Raw genomic sequence first — 24,365 nt, forward strand, 5'->3', positions numbered from 1 at the left:
TCGAAGGAAATTGATGTCAAACCATGTAGAAACGATCTAAAACTTGGCGAAAACCTTCTCCAAACCCTAGCCGTGCTCTCTCCAAAAGATAGGAAAAAGACTCACAAAATAACTCTTTGAGGCGGTATTTATAATACTGAAATCAGGATTTCACACGCCTATGTGGATTTTCCAAGCGAGCGTGTGGATTCTCAGGTTTTTTGAATTTCATGTTTTGTGAACAGTAGCTACTGCAGTGATTCTTGAATTCCTTTTCTTCCCTAGAGGCCACATGGTTGGGCACAAACCAGTGTTGTAGGTTATGTCAAATGACGCTCTTGAAAAATCTGCATAAGCTAGAACACGAGTTTGTGACTGCCTTTGTGCCCTTCCAATTGGTAGATAGACTTGCACATTCTTGGAGTTAGGCACACACTCTCATGTGTTTAATTACGGCTCATGTCTTGACACTTGTTCCACACAAGATCATCCTTAAATGCTGGTTCATGACCTATATTCGCTTCCTTTCTTCTTATACTGCCTCAACAACCTTGAATGCACAAAAGAATACAAAAACAAATGAATGAGCCATAAAAGCTGATGAATGCAATGCTCATTATAATTAAAATATGCTCAATAATATGCAAATATAAGCACTTATCAGTAGTTGCTTCAACAAATTCAAAAATCTCTTAAATTGCTCATCTGTGCAGTCATTATTCAACCTTAAAGGATAAAGGAGATGGGGAACGTATTCCTTCACTACCAGTGGTGCTTTCTTCTCAACAATCAGAGTATATATGTTCTCCCTCCTTTGCAGGATCTTCAACAACTGAAATTTCTGGCCTCCTTTCTTTCTCTATTACCTGCTCACTACCCATCCCCAACTCTTTAGCACTCCAAAGAGTGATTGCCTTGTTATGCTCATGAGGATTGCCTTCGGTGTTACTTAGTAGACTTCCTTGAGGTCCCTCAAACAATAATATTGAAATTTACCCCACTTGGTTCTCCAAGTTCTGTAGAGAATCATGTTGGTTTCTCAATAATGCCTCTATACCCTAGAACCTATTGTCTGAATGTTGGAACCTGATGTCTGTACTCTGAATAAACTGAGTAAGCATTTCCTCCAATGGGGGTCTCTTGTCGTTCTGTTGGTGAGGAGCAAACCCTAGCAGAGATTTTTGCTATTGTCCTTGACCTCCCAAAGAGAAATTGAGGTGAATCCACCATCCAAGCCTATACATGCCACTGTAGGGATTCCCTTTCTATTTGGGAGCACTACCGACAAAATCCATTTATTCGACGGGAGCGTGTCCTCCCCCGCAAGTATCACAAGCCATGCATGACTTCAACTGATTTTTGAGTAGATAAACTGTCAATCTTCCTATTCAATGCTTCTACCTGGGCTGCTAATGTTGTAACCTTAATGACTTTAATTATCCTAGCTGGCTTGGTAACTAATTTGCCTCTCGAATTCCACTGATAATTGTTCATGATTATTTCTTCAATTAACTGTTTGGCCATCTCCGGGGTCTTACTGCTAAGTGATCTTCCTGCTACAGAATCAATGAGCTTTCAGGTACTCTAATTGAGACCCTGATGGAAAATCTAAACTTTCATCCATTCGAGGAGTTTATGATGCTGACATTTACTCAACAAATCCTTAAACCTCTCTCATACCTCAAATAATGATTCAGTGTCTAACTGTGCATATGCTGTATTCTCTTGATGCAACTTGGTCATTCTTCCTACCGGGCTAAGAATATTTCAATAAGCTGCTCCCATGTAGTGATAGATGCTCGAGGAAGGGCATGGAGCCACTACTTTGCTCTCCCCTTCAATGAGAATAGAAACATGCGGAGTCGAATTGTGTCATTAGAAATGTTATTGATCTTAAGCATATCACATACTTTGAGGAATACCCCAATATGACTATTAAGATCCCCGTCTGATAATCCATGGAACTGTACTGCACTCTGCACCATCTGGATAAAATGCAGGTTTAAGCTCAAAATTATTTACAATAACTAGTGGGCATACTATGCTTGATTGAGAATCGTCAAGAGTGGCATGAGTTTAATCAGTTTGGGTTCAGTGTCTATTCCCTGATCTGCCATGTTATTCCACTACTCTTTCTCAACACTCAACTGTTAAAGATCATGTCTCGTTTAGTTGAGCTGTTTTCAATCTAGTTCTGATCACCCTTTCTGTACTACTCTCACCTTCTACCAGTCTTGGAGCTTTACCCTTTGGTGGCATGCACTGAAATCAAACAAAAGAAAAAGAATCATAAAACAATAAAAAATAAAGAGAATATAAACAAGTAAGAAAAATAAAAGGAATGGCTAAAGTGACAGATATTCAAGTATTCCTAATATCACTGATCTTTCCTCAGCAACGGAGCCAAAAACTTGATAAGCACTCACGCAATTGTATGTGCCGATCACGTAATAAAATATTTCTGAAGTGCAAAGTGTCGGTCCACAAGGGAAGGAAAGTGAATACTAGTAATAACTCTAAATCTGAAAATTAGCCTAATGAAGTATGTGAAGTGTGTGAAAATAAAACAAAAAAAACTAGAAAATACGGGAAAATCACTGGAGATAATTCAAGAGAGAGAATGACGTCCAGGCATAGCATCCCTCTAGGGTTATGAAGTACAGGACAATGGTTGTCTAAGCATATAATCCTATTTGAACCAAAAGGTTTCCAGAAGCATACAAAACCCCGATTTCTTAGGCAAAGTGCAAAGTTGATACAAATATCCACATAATTATATTAACACTTTATGAAACCTTATTGCTGGTTAATGACAATCTCTTGAGTAGATAATCTCCCACTAAAGAGAGATTGTCCCTAATCCGAATACTGAGTAGAAATGTGATTTCTACTAAAATCTACTATACATGATTGCAAAGAGAATAAAGATTATCATCAACCCACTCAGAAGTATTGTGGGAGACAAAGTCTCCTAGATACCCTAACCAGAGGGTACCCATTATCCTCTTGAATTGCATTAAGTCTATGTTAGGTGGGAATTTCTTTTCATCACATAGCAATACAAGATATGAGAGCTAGGGCTTTCACCTCGATAGCAACCAAGCATTCATTTATATAATTAGAATCAAATAGATATGATTGCAAAGAAGAAATCAATTAAAGCATAAGAGATCCAACAACCAAAGTCACAAAATATAAACCTTAAAATTCAACTATGTCCAAACATCTACAAATTAGTCCTCCCTTACTGGAGGAAAAGCTTTCAAGATACAAAGAATAAGGGTAAACATAGGATCCATGAAGATCCCATTTTCAATCCCTAGGATGGAGAGTCGCCGAGGTAGGTTCCATGCGTGATGCAAAGATGAGCTTAAGGGCTACGATCTCCAATATCCCTTGAATGCTTGGCCAAATCCCTCTCTAAATCTTGCATAAGGTGCTAGAGATTTGGCCCTTTTCTTCCTCAATCTTGCCTCCAAGAATCTCCCCCCCTAAAGAATAGAAAGAGAGAATAAATGATGCCCTATAAATTCTCTTAAATTCTATTTATATCCGACTACTTATGGGCTACTTACGGGCTTAAGGGCTAAGCCGTAAGGGAGCTGGGAAAGATCGTCGAGAGTTATGGGACAAATTACGGTCGTAAGTCCTATCCGTAAGGCCTTCTGATTTCGTTACAATCCTGCTACACCCGTAAATATTGGACCATATGTCTCACTATTTAGCTTCTCACGACTGCTCTTACGGGCATATACTGTGGTCGTATGCTCCTCTGGATGGTCTTTACAGCCATCCTTACTGGGTGTAAGACTTGCCCATAAGGTCCTCTAAATTGACATTAAAGCCTCCTTATGGGTATAAGAATGCCCGTAAGGTCTTCTGGACTATACTTATAGCTATAAGGTGGATGGTAAGTTGCCCGTAAGCCATCCAACTTGCCTTGTCCTTGTTCTAATGATGCCGAGAGAGCTCCAACTTCATCATTTTTTGTCTAAATTGCTTCTTTTGGATCTCCCTTGCCTTTATGCACTGCCCTATGCCTGCTAATGCAAAATACACGATATTTAACATCGAATTCCACATTATGGTTCTAATGCATGCCAAATGAGTGTACAAATCAGGGGAGGAGCCAAAAATTGCAAGAAGGGGGCAAGCTACAAATTAAAAAACACAAAAATTCAAATAATTTTTTTTATAAATTAAAAGTTCAAAATAATACACTAACAACAATATTTTAAAATAAAAAATAAAAAGACTACTAATGACTGCGAGGAGGGAGCTGAATCCTTCTATTTTGCATGTTTTGAAAACATTGCAATATTATTTCTTCATCAATTTTTGCAAACATTTCTCTCTCAATGTAGTATACCATCATATTGTTCAACCATTCATCGCCTATTTTGCTTCGCAAATCTATTTTGATGATATTCATTGCTGAGAAGGCTCTTTCAACTGTTGTTGTTACTATTGGTAAGATCAACGGCAATTCCATAAGATGATAAACCAATGAAAAAGTTAAATGTTTATCAGTTTAAACCATCTTCACAGCAAGACTTGCAAGATCATGACACTTTAAAAAATTATAATTTCTTCTCACATCATAAATATATATATATATATATGCGAAGTTGCTCTTTCAAGATAAGATAATCGGATGTGGAGAAATCATTAGAGTAAATTTGAGCAAGACGAATAAGCATACCATGATCGAATTTGGAAAAAAGTTTCTTGGATTAAGACAAGCAATGCATCTTAATAACTCTGTAGAAGTTTCACTAAATCGGTTATTCATTTTAGCATTAAAGATCTTTGCATGATAATGATGGTAATAAGTAACCAATTACCCTCCATGTCTCGAACAACCTTGAACTGGTATACTATCTTCCATATTGGGTATTGAAACTGACATTGCAATACAGAAGCTCTTGATTTCTTATAAAAATATACCCTATCCATTTTCTCTCAAGTCTTGCATAAGTTCTTTCATAGTTACAATCAACCCCATTGCATTAACAATGTTTTGATCTTTCTGTTGGAAGACATTTGACAAGTCATTAGTTAATTCTAATACTTTGATCATCAGATGCAATATAAATATAAATTCAAAACTCTCCATCCTTTGTATCAAATCCTTTGCTATGCCTCTTTATTCTGCAACATTCCCATCATTACACACATTCTCTAACACCTCTAATACTGATTCCCACATAGTAAATAGGTGGATTAAAGTTGTATAATGTGAGCCCCACCTAGTATCACCGGGTATTGGAAGATTAGTCTCTTGATGCTAGCATATTCCTGAAAAGATCTCACCTCTTTCAAATTTCTACATAATCTTATCATGATGCTTTTGAAGTAATGCATCTCTCTTTTTGGAAGAAGCACCCACCATGTTCACAATCATAGTGACATAGCCAAAAAAATCACTAATGGCCAAAATACTCCTAGCAACGGAAACGATAACCAACTGCAATTGGTGGGCAAAGCAATAGACATAAAAAACAAATGGATTTTCATTTAAAATTAATGTCTTCAACCCATTAAATTGGCCTCTCATATTTGAGGTTCCATCATATCCCTGCCTTCTCAATCTAGAAATGGATAAACCACAACAAGCAAACAATCAATACAAAGTTGTCTTTAATGAAAGGGCTGAAGTATCAACAACATGTTTAACACTAAGAAATCTTTCAATTACTTATCCTTGCTTATTCACAAACCTCACAATCATAGTCATTTGCTCTTTTATTGATTTGTCACGAGACTCATCAAGAAGTATAGAGAAATGATTATCTCCAATCTCATCAATATTGGCCTGACGTGGTCTCTTCTGCATAAACCCTCACTAACTCTTTCTGTATTTGTGGAGAAGTCATTTGATTATTTCCATGAGCATTTTCCTTAATCACACGACCAACAATTTCAACTTATGTTCCATAACAATTCAGCATCTCTAGAAAGTTGCCCCTATTTGTGGAACTAGAAGATAAATCTTGCCCACGAAAAGCAAGACCTTGCAATAGAAGAAATCTAATAACATGCAAAACAACAGTGATAAGAGCTCTATATGCAATCTCTATCTCTCTACTATGAGAAGAGAATATATGTGACACGCTTTGCCTCTGATTTTTGAAATCCTCACAATGTAGCCTTGCATTGTTATGGTTACTATTAACTTCACCAACATGCTCAGTGAAAACTTCCATTGCCTTCTTCCAAATTGCTAAACCCTGTTTTCGTGAAGACATCAATCCCAAGTTTATCACCCCGTGGTTGCTTAAAAAGATAACAAAAAAAAAACAATAAGCTGCATCTTTCTCCACACTATATTCCAACCAATCAAATTTTTGAAACCACAATTCTTTAAAGCTTCTCAAATCATTTCCTTGTTGTTTTCGAGGATAATTAAGACCAACTGGTTGACATGGGCTGATTAACAAATACTCTCTCCTTACTTGATCTCTTATTCATGTGTAATATTCCTCAATTGGTTTTCGAAGCCCTGGGTCGGCAATAATATCACTTGGATCAAATTCAACATGACTTTTCTTTTGTGCAGCGGCACTTGCATCCGACGTTGAACTCGTTCTTACTTCAATACCTTTTGGTATATATTTAAAAACCTCTCCATATCTATGAAATTGATCAAATTAAATATATATAAATTCATAAATTATTTAATCGGATAAATATAACCCTTACTTGGATACTTTATCCTAATCAAATTGAACTAGGTTTACACCTTAACTCATAAATCATAATAGAATTTTTGTGTGTATTTATATATGTATTGATACACATGGATAAATAACACTTATACATATATTGATAAACATTGATAAACATGTATTGATAAACATGGATAAAAATTTTTGAGAATAGTTAGAATTCAATAAATAAAATAAATAAAGGCATAACTATAATTTATCATTATCTTAAAATAAATATTTTTATTCACATGTATAGTTATAAGTTATACAAATGTAAAAAATACTTTAATTTAAAAAAAAATCCTTAAGTATTTAATAGAATTATGGTGAATGGGATAAGTTAACATTCAATAATAAGGAAAAAGATAATTCCATTTAATCATTATTATGACCATGAATTATAGTTATGTATATATAAATAGTATTTTAAATTTTAAAAAAAAACTATTTAGATGAATTGTGATGGGTGGGCATATTACATATTTTATTTAAATTACTATGGTTTAAATAATTTTTTTGTATTTATTTCGATAATTTTTAAAATTTTAATTTGTATTAATTTTTTAAATTTAAAATCTTATTAATTATAGATGAAATTTTATTTGAAAGTGATAACTTATATTTAAATTTTTTTAAAATAAACACTTTTATTTATTAGTAAACCACAAATTTTGATTTTAATACTACTAAAATTTCTAAATTAAATTGATGATATTAATTCCCATATCACATTAATCAATTTCAATCTACAAACATTTCAACAAATTTCTTCAAACATCCAAAGAAACAATATTTCACAAATTACAAAAAATAAGTAAATAAACAAGAAAAAAAAACTCACCTCTTTAGAAAGATTGGAGCTTCCCCGGAGGTCCGGAGAGATAAAAAAAGTCAAACTTTTATTGAATTGCTAGAGAGAAAATGAATGAAAGATTCTGAGATTGCAGCCCAATTTATGAAGAACAATTCTTTGCTGAAAGATAAATGAAGATGGATTAAGAAAGAGTGTAAAGATGTTAACATGATATATATATATATATATATATATTAATGTATAATGTATCTATTTAATAGCCGTGATATGGGTAGGGACATAGGGTAAGTCTAGTGCAACAAATAATTCTCTCCGCCAAATTGCCACGTTTCGGTTTCTCATTGGGCCTTTTAAAACTGGTAAGACTTGTATTTCATCTTGCTCGTTAGTCACCAAAGAGTCAAAGACGCTCCTTTGCTTTCAGTGCCAATGATCAGGTTAGAGAAGGAGCGGATGGCCTGCTTCCAAACATGTGAGACTGTGAGAGGAGCGGCATGGTTAGAGAAGGGGGCACCAGCCGCAGGGGGAAAGGGGCGGCTCGGAAGAGGAAAGGTGCGAGAGGATGTCTCGAGCAACGGGGTCCACTGACCCCGTTGCTGCGACAGGGGGCGATCAACCCCCTGTCCCTCTGCCCCTGGTACAAATAAATATGAATACATGAACAATGTACACTCATCAGACACTCATATATATATATATATATAAATCCTTCAGTGAGGTCCACATCAACGATTGTTAATGTGATATGTTAATAAATCATAATTATGAGAGTTAGAAAGGAACATGAAAGGTCTTGTTATAGTCTAGCTAAGTGCTTTCAAAGTATGTAAGAATGAAGTTTGATGCCATTACTTATAATATAATTTTATCTCTCTCTTCCTAGTACCCTTTGTGTCAGATCAAACCCACCATAGCTTCCAAGAGAGTGAACGTGTGATTAACTAGAATGGCGTCAATTAACTAAAATTTTATTCCTGATCTTATTAGTTGATGTCTGACTCCGAATAAAAGGGATGAAAGCATTTCTAAATGCTTTCTGTTGTCTTCTACCACAGCAATTTGGGTATGAAATGGACTTTGGGGTTTTTAAAGCCTTGCTTACTCACAAGCACTCATGCAATCTTTCAAAATTAAAAGTTACCACTTGGATATGATTAAATTTTTACAAGGAGACAGAAAAAGGGTTTTCAGAGTGGTTATAAAGAATTAAACTATGAAATTTTTTATTTATGGTAAATATTTTTTTAAAAAAGTTATACCCTTTTTAAACTTAAATTTTTTTTTATGATGATAAGAATGAAGAAAAGCAAAAGAAATAATAATTACAAGACAATAAGGCAAAAAGTCATAAAACTTTCATTTATTTATTTATTTGCAAAAAATTGCAAAGTTGGTGGACATAATGTATTAATTTATAATGGATTGTAACAAAATGCAACATTATTATTTATAAAGATTATTGGCACCTCTTTCTTTATCCAACCCATCCTCATCACCATAAATTTGCATTCCTGCATGCATGGTGCCTTCAATTGAACTTGGCTGCCCTTGGATTTCCTTCAAAATCAACCAAGAAAGTTAGCATAATAAATCAAAGATTATACATCATCACTTCAGCATATGACTTACAGGATCCAAAGTTTAAGAAAAGAAAAGCTATGCCAGGAACTTAGCAAATTTAATTAGTCAATCAAACAAATATTAATATAACCATGGAATGCCCTTAATTAGCTCAAAAGTTTAGCAACCAAGCTTACGTAAATTTTACCCTCATGATGGTTGCATGCCATGCATTATAGTTATGCCTCTTTGGTTTGTTAACAAGGTTGAAACGAGATCATGTCTCCGTTTATCGGAGTGATTAAACCTGTTAGAGCTAAGCTCTATAGTTAGCATCATTTGACACATAGTCACGATGATGTGGCAATCAAGATGACATGGCATGGTGAACTGGCAATTAGATGAGGTGGCGCACAAACATGAAGGCTATTATTGGAGGCCCTATTTTTGGCAAGGAACATCAAAGTGAAAGGATCTCTCTTGAAGAGAAAACCATGAGGAGAAAATCTAAAGTTATGATTTAATCTATCTTTGATAAGATCCAAGATGACAAAATCTAACTTTGGTAACTCTACTTCTCATGAGAGATTTATTACTTGGAGACCAAGATTTGGAGATCGTTAGTTTAGTGTAAAGTTTAATTTAAGGAACAAACTATGAAAGGAAACACCAAGCTATGAAGATTCTCATGACCATAATTAGGAATTCAACTTAAAGAAAAGATGCAAAGCTATTTATGGGTGAAGCTATTTGGAGACTCAAGCTATCCAAGGGCTATTCTAAAGAAGGGCACATGCTATCTTTGGAAAGTGCACATATTTGAAAAAGATTGATGACCCAAGCTTGGATGATTGAAGATCATGATTGAAAGATATTTAACAGCTAAACTTGGATGAAATGAGATCAAGCTTAGTAACAAGAATATTGAAGACTAAACTTGGATGAATGAATATCAAATTTGAAGATTGTGAAAACCAAACTTGGATGAATGGAGATCAAGTTTAGAAAGAAGATTTTGAAGATCTTTGAAGACCATCTTTGGTGAGATGGAGATGCGCCTTGATGGGTGCGACCCTCCGGAGAGGGACCTGCTGAAAAGATGTGAGCTAGGAGACAAGCTAGTTGCTGGTAGTGAGAGCTCAAGAGAAGTTGACTGCATTGACTTAAATTGCCACAGTTGGGAGGACTGGGGCCGTCGCAAGGTTACTTTGCAACGAAAGCTAGAACTCAAGGTGGGCGCGTTACAAGCTTTGTTACAATTGGAGTTGCAATGTCTAACTTTGGAAGGTGTTTAAGTTAGGAAGCCGTAGAGATTCTAAAAGAGAAGACGCTATATCTAGGACGTGGAGACGTCTATATAAGAGACTCCTGATTTGAGATTTAGGGTGTGCCACGAGTGAGAAACCCAATGTGCTGGTTGAGGAGAATCGGCATCGGGTAATCTAGAGAGGGTATTTTTTATCATTGTGTGAGTGAGAGTGAGTGTTTTACTCTTCTTTCTTTCTCTCTCTCTTTTAGTGGATTGTTCTCTCTGGTCTTGACCCCCAGACGTAGGCAGGTTGTGCCAAACTGGGTAACCAATTCATGCATCTCCTTTCTCTTGCATGTTTGATTTTAAATTGATTGTGTGTGATTACATTATATGAGACGTTAAGCGATAAATTACCACACTACTATACCCTCCAAACCTAACAAAACCTATAAAAAAAGGTAATGAGAGCATAGTCACCTAATATCAAATGCGTTGTCCAGCTTGCTGTTTTCAATTTCTTTAGTAGTAGAGTGATTTGTTTATTTATTTATTTTAAATTCCTGTTGTGACAATATTGGTCATGTTGAGGTTTTATTAGGGTAAAATATGCATTAATTCTCTTGAGCATGATACCTAGTTTTAGTTTCAAAGATTCAAAATATGCAAATTGAATTACTAAAGAAATTTAAATTACCATTTGTTGAGTTTTGTATAGGGTAATATGGATAGAGTGCAACACCACATTTGCCGCTTATTGACTTAATGTTTCGTTCCAATCTCATATAACCCGCCTCTCCCCAAAAGTCTCCCCAGGAATTTTTAATGATCCAATAGTCTACACTACCAGCTGTATCATAGCCTACTATAGTAACAGCATGATCTACTTTTGTCCCACAATATGACGTGAATATTCCCTGAAATAAACCAAAAAAAAAAATCACAAATAAAAAACACTAAAGTACAGAAGTGATTGGTTAAAATGGAACATATTTGAAATTGTACGAAGGCAAAGTATTAAGCTATAATACCCAACTAATAAATAGAACAAGCTAGCGTCAAAATATACGATTTACACTCTACTAAGAAGGGGTCTGTGACAAACACAACTCTAGCTTCCTAGATCTAGTGCGAGGAACCATGCTTTCATACATGCTTTCATATGTCGTTACGGTATTAATATAGATCAAATCAATGAATATGAAAATGATCAAAGACTATCTATATATATCCATACAGTTAGGATCATCAAATAAAAATTATTTGGTAAATCATAATTTATGTCGACGGTACCCATCAAGTAAATATTAATTTATCAAGATAAAAAAAGACTTTTTATGATAAAACTAATACATTATAATTTGTCATTAATAGAGTCTTCTAGAGATTAAGATTAAAATATATGCAAAAATAAAGTGTAGTTTAAAAAATATTAAACTAAGATAACTATTGAGGTAATATATATGAAATCAAATTAAGTCAGCTAAATAAAAGCACTATAATAATTTAGTCTGACATATCATAAGTCGACCTTCTTATATAGTTGGAAATTCCGCTCATAGGCTTCAACAATAACGGCAGCAGGCTGCTTAGCAACGACTGCCTTCATAGCAAATTCGTTTTCTTGAGTGGCCAATTTATAATCGTCTATTGACACAGTCTTTTTACTTTCCTATAAAATAAAAAATTAATTAATTAATTAATTAATCATGAGAAATTCCTAAAGAAAGAGAGAAATGAAGTGATGATAGATGTAAGTATGCCTTCGTCGTGTCACACTCGGCTGCTTTATCGATGTAAGGATAGTCCTCGTCGGTGTCAACCCCACCATTATTTATAATGTATTCATATGCTTTATGAATATAATGTCCTTCATCACAACTCTTCTTAGCACAGTCCACTAGTTGCTGTTCTGACAGAGTTATTAAATTTCCAGTGTTGATTTGGTTTATCGCTTCCACAGTCGCAAGCGTAGCAAAAGCCCAACAACTATCTACAGAAAAATCATCACTCGGGGCAAAAAAAAAACATGTATATGAAACTACGCTAAAAAATAAATAAAATATACTTACAACAACCGCCTTGATTTTTGACAGGGGTAACAGCTCCCAAGTCCCTCCAATCGATGGAATCTGGCGTGGTTGTCACGTTGATGTAGTGATTATCACTCTCATCTATCTTGATCAATTCATCGTTTGCCATATATAAACTAGGGGATGGTGGTAAAGTACCCAAATAAGTGGCTCTATACTCTTCTACGGTGATGTCCGCGAATATGTTAAGACCAAGGGTAAAAGTATGATTGCCGGCATTATGCTCATCGATGTACCAAAGGTTATCTTTTGAAGATCTCATATCTCTTCTCTTTCTCTGATGCATCCTTATATGATTTGTTAAGTTTAACTAGCCAACCCTCAAAGAGTAGACTGATTTCATAATCTGACCTAATGGGTATGGATGAAGAGGAGGTGAAAGGAAAAATGCAGAGGAAGGAAATGCAAGATAACACAAGAAAGGGAAGCCATTGGAGTAGTGGGATTTAGGTGTGAAGACTTTGGACCAGGGTGTGAGTGAATTTATAGGTGGTGGGTTCTGCATAGTATGCCCTTTCCTGTGGGTATCCTATATCTCAGGTGAAATGGAGGTTTCTTAGTAGTAGGAAGGATGCTGTCCTATGAATTTTTTTTTTTTTTCACTAACATAAAAGTTAAAATTAATTAATTATTTTTTTACAAACTTAAAAACTTGTCTTATTTTTAATTAAGATTACGATTACAACACATTTTACAATTTGAAAAACATATATAATCTTGACCATTTTGAAGAGTTAAGCACACCGCCATTAATATAGATAATATCACTGAGATAACAATTAATGAATATGAGATTTTATATTATAAATACAGAAGTTTCTCATGTTGTTCCCCGTGACTAATTATGAAGCGTCCACTGCTTTCTTTGTTATTTATTAACATTTTCTAAATTAAAAATTTTATAAATTATTTTTAACGTCATGGTTTTGCAAAATTCAATTAAATCTTTAATTACAAGCTTACAATTTAAAAAGGACAACACTCATTAACTAAATTTGGTACTCAATTTCCACATATAATTTGGCCAATTTTCTCAAAATTTTGAAACATAATAATATAATTTTTTATAATTTACAAGCATTTAATGTACTACTATATTCTTCCTTGAAGTTTTATAATATACACTTTTCACATGTGAATATTTAAGATTTATTTTTAACATGATTTGAAAATTATATCCTATTAAAAATATTCACTAATATTCAAATATCTCATTCGAATTCGAATTAAATACAAAAATTTATTTGAAACATTTGTATAATCATGAAACTTCATAACCTCTTTTTAGAAGATATATATATATATATATATACATTGTGCATTGGGAAAGAGTTGAACATTTGAGTCAAATGTTTTAACCATTCTGTTATTGTGATGATGGTAGACATGCACACTTATTCTCTCATTTAGCTTTTATAAATTTAAAAAGAAACTGATATAAAAAATCAAAATGAAATTAAAATTCAAATAAAGTTAAGTTTCACACCTTATATCTTATAATTACTAAATTAGACTAGGGGAAGAATTAAAAGAAGCTGGTCATATAACTTTTCGTGAATGATTCTGCATAGGAAATGTACAAAAAAGAATGATTTGAACCAGGGTTGGTTTATTGAAATCCAAGGGTGCATATCAGCCAAAGATAACACGGTGCTAGCGTTTGTAACTATACACCATTGAATACATATAACATATATAATTATATTAAATCAAATTATTTCTAGTCAGAGAAAAAAAAAGGCTAAAGCTATGTTTGAGAGCTCAAGATTAAGTTAGAGTTTGGCTTGTTTATTATTAAGTTGAATCTTAACATAAGTTAAGACTAATTAAGGCGTCTAGTAAATTGGTTAATTGTTTAAATAAAAAATTTGAATAGAACCGCAGAAGTAAAGTATTTTCCAACCGATTAATATATAAAAAAAACATAAATTAGCCTAATTGATATTTAATTAGGGTGAATAATGCTTTGGTTTTTGTTGTGCTTTTTCTACTTATTCCATGATTAATCGATTTTCTTTTTGTTGCTTTGACCTCTATCTGCTCTTTGATTGTCGTCTTTTGTTTCTATCTTTTAATTAATAGTGATTTATTCATTTTGTCAATATATTTATATATATATATATAAAAGAAAATTCAACTTGACCAAAAGAGACTGAGCCATGGTTCATCATTGGATTCCTAATAAGGATCCTTTTTACTATTTTCTAGAAGATCCATAGCAGCACTGGCAGATGTTGAATTAAATAATCAAACCCCTCATTTCAATTAAAATGTGTTTACGAAAGCCAGACTATTAATTATTAAGTAATACGAGCAAACAAAGCCGGCCAGCCAATTAGAGCTGCTACAAATTAACAAGAAAGAAGGGTATGAAAAAGATATATAACATACTTAAAAAATCTAGTTTGGGTGCTCTGCTTCTCCACATTACACGAGGAAGCACTATAAGATACTTTTGACATGTTCCACGTGACTGAAAAGTTTTCCCATTTTCCCATCCATCCAGTAAGTCCTTAAATTTCAAAATAATTTATTTTTTAATTTATTTTTTAAAATTTTACTATAATTTTTAAAATTATTACTTTGCTCTTGAGTTACCCATCTACCTTCATTTTCCTCGGCTAACTTGTGAGCTCAAAATCGTGCATGAGGAGCACACCATGGCTCCTGAGGATTGGGGGTGAGCTTGCCAATGTTCCAGAAATGTCACTAGGCCTAGTCGAAGGTCCTACTTTTTTTTTTGGCTGGAGGAGAGCTTTGCCATTAGCAAAGCTAAATACAAAAACAAAAACGACAACAAACTAGGGACTCAGAACAAAAAATCACTCTTCCGAGCCTCCTCCACCAGCCAAAAAGGCACCTCCATTCCCCTATAGAAACGGTCAGTATTCGGGTTCCTTAGCGCATGTTTCGCAATAATATCCGCAACAACGTTTAGCTCCCGAGGGATACACTCCAACGTACTATTTGGACACTATTTGAAAAGCTGGCGAAGCTCCACCATTTGCTCCTTGACTCTTCAAGTCACTGCTTGTTCATCCTTCTGAAAACCAGTCCACCAAGGTTACACAGTCCATGTAGATGTTGTGGGGTTGAAAATTCTTCTCTAAGCAGCTCGATAATGCCATGATCAAAGCATTTAGCTTCCCTTGAACACTGGAACCAGCATGTCCATTCATAGCACCTGCCAACATGATAGTTTTATCCTGGTTAACCAGAACAAAACCCATGCCACAGCATTGATTTTGTTCATTCCACGCAGCATCCGTAAACAAAGAAAGGGAGGAATTGAATGGGAAATGAAAAAGCTTCAGGGAGGTTGACTCAGTGGAGTCCCCAAAATTTGTGCATATATAGCTTTGTTTTTTTTAGCGGTCTAGTGGTTCAAAAAATAATTAAAAAACCGGCCTCTGAAAGCTTGTTGGGGCGCCCAAGTGAGCTTGCTTAGGCTTTGATGATGGGCAGCATAGACGACGTGGCATTTGCATACATGGAGAAGTACGATGCAAGGGCATTTCAGTAATTTGGCGGGCGACGAGATTTTATGCTTGTACCAGGTCTATTTGATGGGAAACGGGTCAAGGAACAAAAGTCACAAGTTTGGTCATACCAAAATTTGGCCAAATTCCATGTTTAGGCCTCGAAAACCCTAATTTTGCTATTTTTAGTAATAATTGATTTCGTTATATCTTAGGATAGAAATCTCTGGGTTTGTGAGCCGCTTGTGGCAATTGTCTTTATTTTGATAGATCTCTTATTTATTGCTAATATTTGAGAATTTACTATTTTTGGTAAATTTTCTAATTATCTCCTTTCTTAATGCTATTTTCGCCTATTTAATGTAAGCCTATGGGCAAGAGGAAATCGGTTTTGTGATAATCATTTTTCTTGACTAATAAGATTTTACTCTTCCCAATTCTTGGATATCTTTGATCAACAGGGTTTGGACAACTTATTACCAGGCATTCGAAGGCGAATCAATAGTCTCGAGTATACAACTGCATCAGACTTGGCAACCCATGAACAGGCCATGAGAAGGTTGTTAGGTCTGGTTAAGCTATGAGCTTGTGGGGGCTTGTGTGATATCTTGAGCTAGCCACCAAGAAGCTTCCAATGACACAACAAATTTACTAGGGGTGGGTGAGCTCCCAGAAAGGACAATCACCACAATAAAATTGATAATTATCACAATTTTCATTGTGACATGTTAGTGTTTTTTTTATCTCACAAGGTGAACAAAACATAATGAAATCATGATTTTTTTCATTCATTCCTTTATCGAAGTATTTTATGCAAATCGATATTCAAAATGAGCACATGATAGTGTCAAAAAAATTGGTCATTAAATCTTCAAGCCAAATGGAGATTGAGCGAACTATTTTTAGTAGTGATTTAAATAATGAATAACAAATGTATTACATTTGGACGTCGAATTTTAAAATGTCTTGTTTTTAGCAGAAATTTTTACATAATTTTACTAATAATGTATATTACTAGTGACAATTTTAGCTTCGTCGTGTACCTTAATTAATTTTTGTGACATATACATTCATTAATTATTTCTCTAGTCCAAGTATTTCATATGACATATTTTAAATAGTCACATGATAATGTCACAAAATACTTTGCCACCAAACTCTCCCAAAATTAGTGATGAAAGAAAATATTTTCATGGCAACTTCAATATTGATTGACAAATATATTAAGTTATTAACATAGTATTTTTAGTGATGGATTCTAAAATGTCTTGCTTTTAAATAAAAAAGCTAATATAATTCCATTAATATTAATGAATATCATCAATGACAATTTTAATATATCTTATTAATTTTTTTATATATATTGACCACCTAAATATAAGTAATAGTGACATTAATTATATGACTATCAAATATATAGAATTCAATTAATTGATGATAAAAAAGAATGACAAATTGTTAATTAATTTAATGTTGTCAATAGTTAATTAATTTTGAATATTTGATTAGCTATAATTTTACATGGGAAGGTGCTATTTTCAGAGGTATATATACAAATAAGAGAGTATGTATACCCAAATTTAGTTCAAACCATAGTTATCATATTCGACCTAGGCATTGACTAGATCGAGGCTCTGGGTCTCGGATCAATTGGGTCAATCATAGGGTCATTCGGGCTAGTGTTGAGTTTATAAAAATATTTTAAAATATTATTATTAAAATTATAATTTATTTTTAATTATATAATAGTATATAATAATATCCATGAATTATTAGTTATCAAATAAATAATTTGATGGAAAAAAATAAAAAAATTGTTAATCCCTTATTTAGAAGTAGTAGAAAATGAAAAAACCAAAACATGACAAAATTACATACATACCCTTCAACTAATTAGAAAAATAAAAAATAAAAAAATCAAAGGATGAAAAAGGCCATTTTCAGAAAAAAACATTGGCCGGATTGGGTTATAGAAACCCAGCCCATTCACTGAGTTTGATTGGGGTGAAAGCGTATTGATTGCATAAACAGTCTAATTAGAAACCCGGACTGATTTAAGCACCGATGCGTGTTTAACAACTATTGTTTAAACAACTAAAATAAATTGAAACACTTAATATTGAATCGAATTAGAAACTTGTTGAGATTTGGATTTCACGCCATAACCTTCAAATGTTACCTTTTGTTTCCCGTTAAAGTACTTGAAAATTGAAAAACACACATTTTAAATTTTTTAAATAATAATTTTATTTTATATTAATATAATAAAAAGTTCTTTTCACGTAATAAATTTACGTGAAAAATTTATATAATAAGAACTTTTATATTAAAGATTTTTTAATCTAAATTGTATCAAGCAAATAGAGAAAACTGAAAAACAATTCTATAAATAATGCATCAATTTACTTAATATACTCATTGCTATTTAGTATTTATTAATGTTTATGAGAAAAATTATTTTATAAAAAAAATACGTGGCCAAGCTTAAAATAAGAGAGTTAGTATTTAATTTTGCCCCCAAGAATAATGATTGAGGTTTTCTAAAAACACATTTTAGTCCCTTATAATAAATAAATAAATAAATAAAGAGCGCTTATTTATGTTACCTTGCTTCCAAATAACAACCCTTTAATTCATAATGTTAATTCTTTGCAAATTAATACTAAGAATTCTATGACCCGCCATATCAGATTTTTTTAATTAATAAAATTTTCAATTTAGTGTGGGGAATATTGCTTTTTAATCTAGAGGATGTAATAGGGAGGACGTACATGTATTTCATTACTTCGCCCACTTTGAATTTAGATTAAAAAAATATTTATATTTTTAAAATATCTTTTATGTTAAAAATGTTTTTCCTCTTCTCAATTGTCACAGCAAAATTTGGGTGAACATTGTAAATGTTATATTGAACCAAGGGATTCCATCAAAGTTGTTCTTTAGAATTTTTGTTACAATTATAATGTTATTGATTTTATTAAACCAAACCTTTTGATTAATAGTATGAATTCCAATATTATGAACTTCCTAATTGATCCTAAGTGCCGCAATACTCAATAAACTCTTAAATCTACTATTAATTGAACTTGATTTTAAATAATGAACTGCAAACTGAAACACTAACTTTAATGGAAGTCAAAATTAAAATGAAACTTTCTTTTTGAATTTTCAGATCACAGATCAAACTAACCCTACGTACTGTTCTCGACTTGCATGTGATTGTCCGTGTGAGGCTATGGTAGGATGTGTGACTTACTAACTCTGCAAATTGCTAAAATCTCTTCTGAAAAATCATACATGAGATAGTATATAGACGTGAGACTAACCCTGTGCTTATATAGCATGCAAAAATATCTCTGAAACTCCTAGAAGTCGGCACACAATCCCATGTGGATATCCCGGGCCCGTGTGTTTGCCTCTATGGCTCATCAAAAAACTTCAAAAGTACTACACAACCTTATCTTAGTTTCTTTTTTACTCAAGCCACCTTCACACACCTTAATTGTGTAAAAAAACACAAAATACATGATATAAGTGAAAATATTTGATAAAGATCATGCTCAATGTACATTAAATGATGTGCCAATGTACATAAAATGATTGCGCAAAAGAACACAGGGGTCGTATTTCATGGGGTTGTGACTCCTGCAAGTGAAAGGGGTCTTGACTCCTGCAAGGGGTCGTGACTTCTCAAGTATTTGCCAAGGATTCACAAGATCATCTGATTAGATAGCATCATAAAGATCTAGATACGCTATGAATATATGTTGCGGTTGTGACTCCTGCAAGTGCAAGGGGTCGTCAAGTAGTACCCTACGCGTGACACAGGGGTCGTATTCCACGGGGCCAAAGAGCTACCCCTACTTCCTCTGTACTTGTTGTCTAGCTGACAGATTCGAGTGAAAGTGTTCTAAACTACCAAAAGAAATAACAAGAACTTAAGGAAAAAGTCTACAGTTGAAGGAAAATGGGTGAAAATCTGAGGGATGAAAATGGTTATGGATGCGGATTCCCCTGGGGCTACTAAAGTGAGAAGGATGCTAAAACTACCATGCAACTAGTCGTTTGGACCAAGAGATTCCAAAGATAGGTCAACCTGATGGTCACGGCAATTAACCCCTAATCCCATACGAGTATTGACACGGAATTTCTTTCGAGCAAATCCTCCTATGATCGCATTAAAAGTAGGGAATTCTCTAATTAGGGCCTATACTCAAACTAGGTCCAACCCTAATATTTGGAGGGGTACAAAATACCTGATGGTCATGTGTATTTGTACATGAGTCCCCTTCAAGCTAAGTGAGTCTAGTACTAGAGCGTTGGTCACACCACCAAGTACAAACTAGAAAATGACATATAGAGTTCTCAAGTATACCAATGCATCAAAATATAAAAAGCTTGAATCTCTAAACACACCAATTGCAATAAAAGTAGATCAAATCATCCAACTAGACAAGTTTACCCAAAGGTTCACCGACATCCGAGGACCTTGGAGTTTAGTTGTTCACGCTAACAAAATACATTGATAAGTTCTTGTGTATTAGTAATACGAAGTATCCTTTTCTTGCATTGAGCATTACTTTTATCAGGTTTTAGCGCTAATACATGTGTATTTGTGATACTTTGGTGCATGTAGGGTTGTGGAGCCAAATATGAAAAAAAGAAGCCAATGTAGATCGTGAATGCACTATTTGACGAAATCTTGGAAGAAACAAAAGCGAAGACACAAGTTGGGCTCAAAGATACGTGAATGTGTGCCAACCTCCGTGTATTTAAGTAATCACATGGTTTGGAGGGGCGCAAAGGTAGTCACATTTGCGTATTCTAACTCGTGCAATGATAGCAAGATTTTCACCAATGAGTCTGTTTATTGAAGAAGCGACGCGATCTACGGCATAAACGTGTGCCCGTTTATGTTGGCTCGATGAACAACGTGGAATCGGAAGCATTTTGGCGGAGGGGGGAGGGGTAATGTAGCACGTTACCGTAGCAAAATACTGTAGTTATTCAATGTAGCAGTTACTGTTCACAGCCCGTGGAAAATCAGGATTCCAGAGAATCCACACGCCCGTGTGGAACATCCACAGGGCCGTGTGGATGCCCGATTCAGCCTATTTAAAGCCGCGATTAAGCCCTATTTGAGAATTCCTTTCCACATATTTTCTCCAACTTTTGAGAGGCTTGTGGCTAGGGTTTAGAGAGGTATTGGCAAGGCTTTTGGAGTAGTTATAGGTCTTCAACACCGCGTTTCTCTTGGAAGATAGTTATTGGGTGAGCTTTTGTCTGCACCGATCCGGCGAGGTGTGCCCTAGGCTTGATAAAGGGACCTTTGAAGAGGATGAGGCTACCCCACAGGACCATCGACACGACTACCGAGGGGGTTTTCCTATGGATTACTTGTTTTTACTTTCTATTTTCCTATTGATTGTATCTTGCTCCATGGAGAGCTAAACCCCTAGTGGGTACTTGGATTTGTGAACCCTAGGATATATTTGTTTCGTTAACCTTTTATTATGCTTTCCTTAATTGATGTTTTTAATTGAGTTCCAATCTTGAATGCTTGTTGAATGATTTCTCCCTTAGAGTGACACTAGGGTCGAGAGTCCATCTTGGTAGCCTTTGTGGATGAGTGACACACCATGAGGGCTAGACAAAGCTAGATTGGAGAGGGTCTAGAGGGTGAGCCAAGAGGTAGCGGAGCGTCCCCTTTCCCTTCCGATGTGATTCATCCTACCTCCGTTTTCTAGAGTTCTTTGCGGTCACAATAGAGTGAAGTGCTAAATGATGAACTCCGTTGGGGCTTATTTGCTCGAGTAACAGAGTGAAACGTTGAAGTGAACTTTAGTATATGGGGCTTAATTGTGACTAGGGGCCTTTCTCATGGACCAAAGGTTAGGTCTACATTTAGGAATAGGGTTTATCACTTGGAATCCCTAGAGTTTCTTGCAACTTTGCACAGTGTGAGGTGTTAAGACTGATAGATTTCTCCGCTGGGGCATAGTGCAGAGTTAGTCACGGTTGACCTTAGGTTTGAGACCGTGTATCTTAGGATGTCCACGACTCATTAAGCATTAGTTAGGAAGCATAATAGTTGGTTTTGCACTTGAAGCGATAATCCTAGGCCAAACAATATCCGAGTATCCCACTTCTCATTTCTTTTATTTTGTCTACATTACATCTTATCAACACAATCATTGTTTCATCTTCGCTTGGTTAAGTAGCAATCTTGTTGTTTTTACTCCCCACTCCCTGTGGATATGATACCCACTCACCTGGGATTTATTACTTCGACAAACTCGTGCACTTGCGGGTCACAAGCAAGGGGTGTGTCAAGTTTTTGGTGCCATCATCGGGGAGTAGGCGTTTAGAGATACTTTGCACTTTGCTATCTTAGCTATTCATTTATTCATTCTATTTCACATTTTCTTACTATATCATCATTCTGATTTGTTTTCTTTCTTTTCGTGTAGCTCCAGGTTATGACCCGAGGGAACCCTTCGCTATTCATTGAAGGTGATCCTGAACTTGAACATACATCTAGAAAGAGGTAAAGAACCTGTGCAAGAACCGTCCAATCAAGCTGAAATAGAAGTTGAAGGGTCAGACAATATGGCAGAGCAGAATGAGCAATAGAGAACACTTTCAGACTATGCCAGACCCTCAGTTTTGTGCACACAATCTAGTATTGTGTAACCCCCGATTACAGCTCCAAATTTCAAGCTAAAGCCAGCATTCATCAAGATGATTCAGCAGTCAGCTCAGTTCAATGGTTTGGCCGATGAGGATCTAAACAATCACATCGAAAACTTCTTGGAAGTTTGTGACATGCTGAAGATTAATGGAGTTTCGGATGATGCTATTAGATTGAGGGCTTTCCCATTCTCTCTCAAAGGAAGAGCCAAGCAATGGCTTCATTCTTTGCCAAAAGCATCCATCACGACTTGGAATGAGATAGTCAAAGCTTTCATTTGCAAGATACTTCCCTCCAGGAAAATCGGCAAAACTTAGTAATGAGATATCGTCGTTTGTTCAGATGGAGCTTGAATTCTTGTTTGAGACGTGGGAGCGATTCAAGGATCTCTTGCGGAAGTGTCCACAACACGGATTTCCCAAATGCTTGATCATTCAAACTTTTTACAACGGGTTGAATCCAAGTACAAGACAACTTGTAGATGCCATCGTAGGATGGTACAATGGGGAGCAAGACTCTGATGAAGCCCGACAGTTGGTAGAAGAAATGACCATGAATATCTACCAATGGAATGCAAGGGAAAGGAAAGAAAGTGGCCGGACTCCATGAGATCGATGTGGTTACATCTTTGGCAGCCCAAGTAGAGGCAATGAGCAAGAAATTAGATACATTGACTTCACCGACGGTGGCCGCTATCACGAGTTGTGATAGTTGTGGAGGTTCGCATATGCCATTTGATTGTCCTATTTCGATTGCTACTTCAGCCCCGACTGAACAAGTAGACTTTGTGGGCAAGTCGGGAAGAATACAAGGTAATCCTTATAGCAACACCTACAACAAAGGGTGGAGGAACCACCCCAATTTCTCATGGAGTAACCAAGGGCAGCAAAAGGACATAGCACCATCGGGTTTTCAACAATATCAAGACCCAAACATGGAGAATAAAGTTTCAAGCTTGGAGACCCGGATGACCGACTTAGAGAAAGCGTTGACCAGATTTGTACAATCATCAAATACACGGTTTCAATCAGTCGAGGTAACACTTCACAACCACACTGCTTCATTGCATAATTTAGAAAACCAAGTAGGGCAAATTGGGAAGTCTCTATCGAAGAGACCACAAGGAAGCTTGCCGAGTAACACCGAGACCAACCCACGAGAACATGTGAAGGCGATCACTTTGAGAAGTGGTCGTGAGGTCGAGGGTAGGCTAAATGTAGGTATTTTCATATATGTATCGTATACACTTTGCATGTATTTTGTGAGGTTTGATGCCCGTTTTGTGCTTAATTGTCGACAATTTGCTTTGTAGGGCACAAGGAAGCCATGGAGAACACGATGATATCATTTAGGCAAAAAGAGAATAAAACAACAATTTTATACCACCCTCATACCACCCAGTATGGAGGTCGTATGCACTTTAGCAGCGAGATGGTTTGGAGCTGTTTGCCCAGAATTTCATACCATCCCCATACCACCTAGTATGGAGGCTATATGGACCCCGTATGCACCATGTATGAAGCGCAAATTTAGATTTTTGAGTGTTATACAGCCCCCATACGACCCCTATATGACCTGTATGTCGTGGGGGTATAAAAGCAGACTTTTAGGGCAGAACAAAGGGACTTTTCTGGACAGATTTTTGAGAGTCTACTTGGGAGGCATTGGGCGACCTTGGCAGGTAGTAACCAGACCCGAAAAGCCTCTTACATAACAAACCCGGCACACGCATACATTCATGCTTTGATTGCTCGTTCTATTTGGGGCCGGGCTGATAGCAAGGGGGTGGT

At 35.3% G+C, this 24,365-nt stretch overlaps 1 protein-coding gene and 1 non-coding gene across 2 annotated transcripts; both read right to left on the minus strand.

Annotated features, from left to right (window-relative positions):
- Positions 1-8,906: 8,906 nt before the first annotated feature.
- LOC120269332 (zingipain-1-like) lies at positions 8,907-12,768 on the minus strand. Its single transcript, XM_039276666.1, has 5 exons — positions 12,385-12,768; positions 12,076-12,305; positions 11,844-11,984; positions 11,010-11,229; positions 8,907-9,060 (listed from the first exon to the last, which is right to left on the minus strand). The coding sequence occupies exons 1-5, from the start codon at positions 12,689-12,691 to the stop codon at positions 9,032-9,034; spliced, it is 927 nt and encodes a 308-aa protein (XP_039132600.1). The 5' UTR covers positions 12,692-12,768; the 3' UTR covers positions 8,907-9,031.
- A 10,116-nt stretch (positions 12,769-22,884) lies between these two features.
- Positions 22,885-22,991, minus strand: LOC120269699. The gene has a single exon (XR_005539339.1). It is a non-coding gene; the product is annotated as a small nucleolar RNA R71 (small nucleolar RNA).
- Positions 22,992-24,365: the final 1,374 nt, after the last annotated feature.

This window comes from Dioscorea cayenensis, chromosome 9, assembly GCF_009730915.1.
Source record: "Dioscorea cayenensis subsp. rotundata cultivar TDr96_F1 chromosome 9, TDr96_F1_v2_PseudoChromosome.rev07_lg8_w22 25.fasta, whole genome shotgun sequence".
In the NCBI taxonomy this organism is placed as follows: Eukaryota; Viridiplantae; Streptophyta; class Magnoliopsida; order Dioscoreales; family Dioscoreaceae; genus Dioscorea; species Dioscorea cayenensis.

What these genes read in the sequence shown, in the direction of transcription:
- LOC120269332 (XM_039276666.1), bottom strand. Translation starts at nt 12,691, where the DNA reads ATGCATCAGAGAAAGAGAAGAGATATGAGATCTTCAAAAGATAACCTT. An exon ending in CCGAGTGTGACACGACGAAG is followed by an intron (nt 11,985 to 12,075) that starts GCATACTTACAT and finishes TTTATTTTATAG; the next exon opens with GAAAGTAAAAAGACTGTGTC. An exon ending in ATTTCCAACTATATAAGAAG is followed by an intron (nt 11,230 to 11,843) that starts GTCGACTTATGA and finishes GGTTTATTTCAG; the next exon opens with GGAATATTCACGTCATATTG.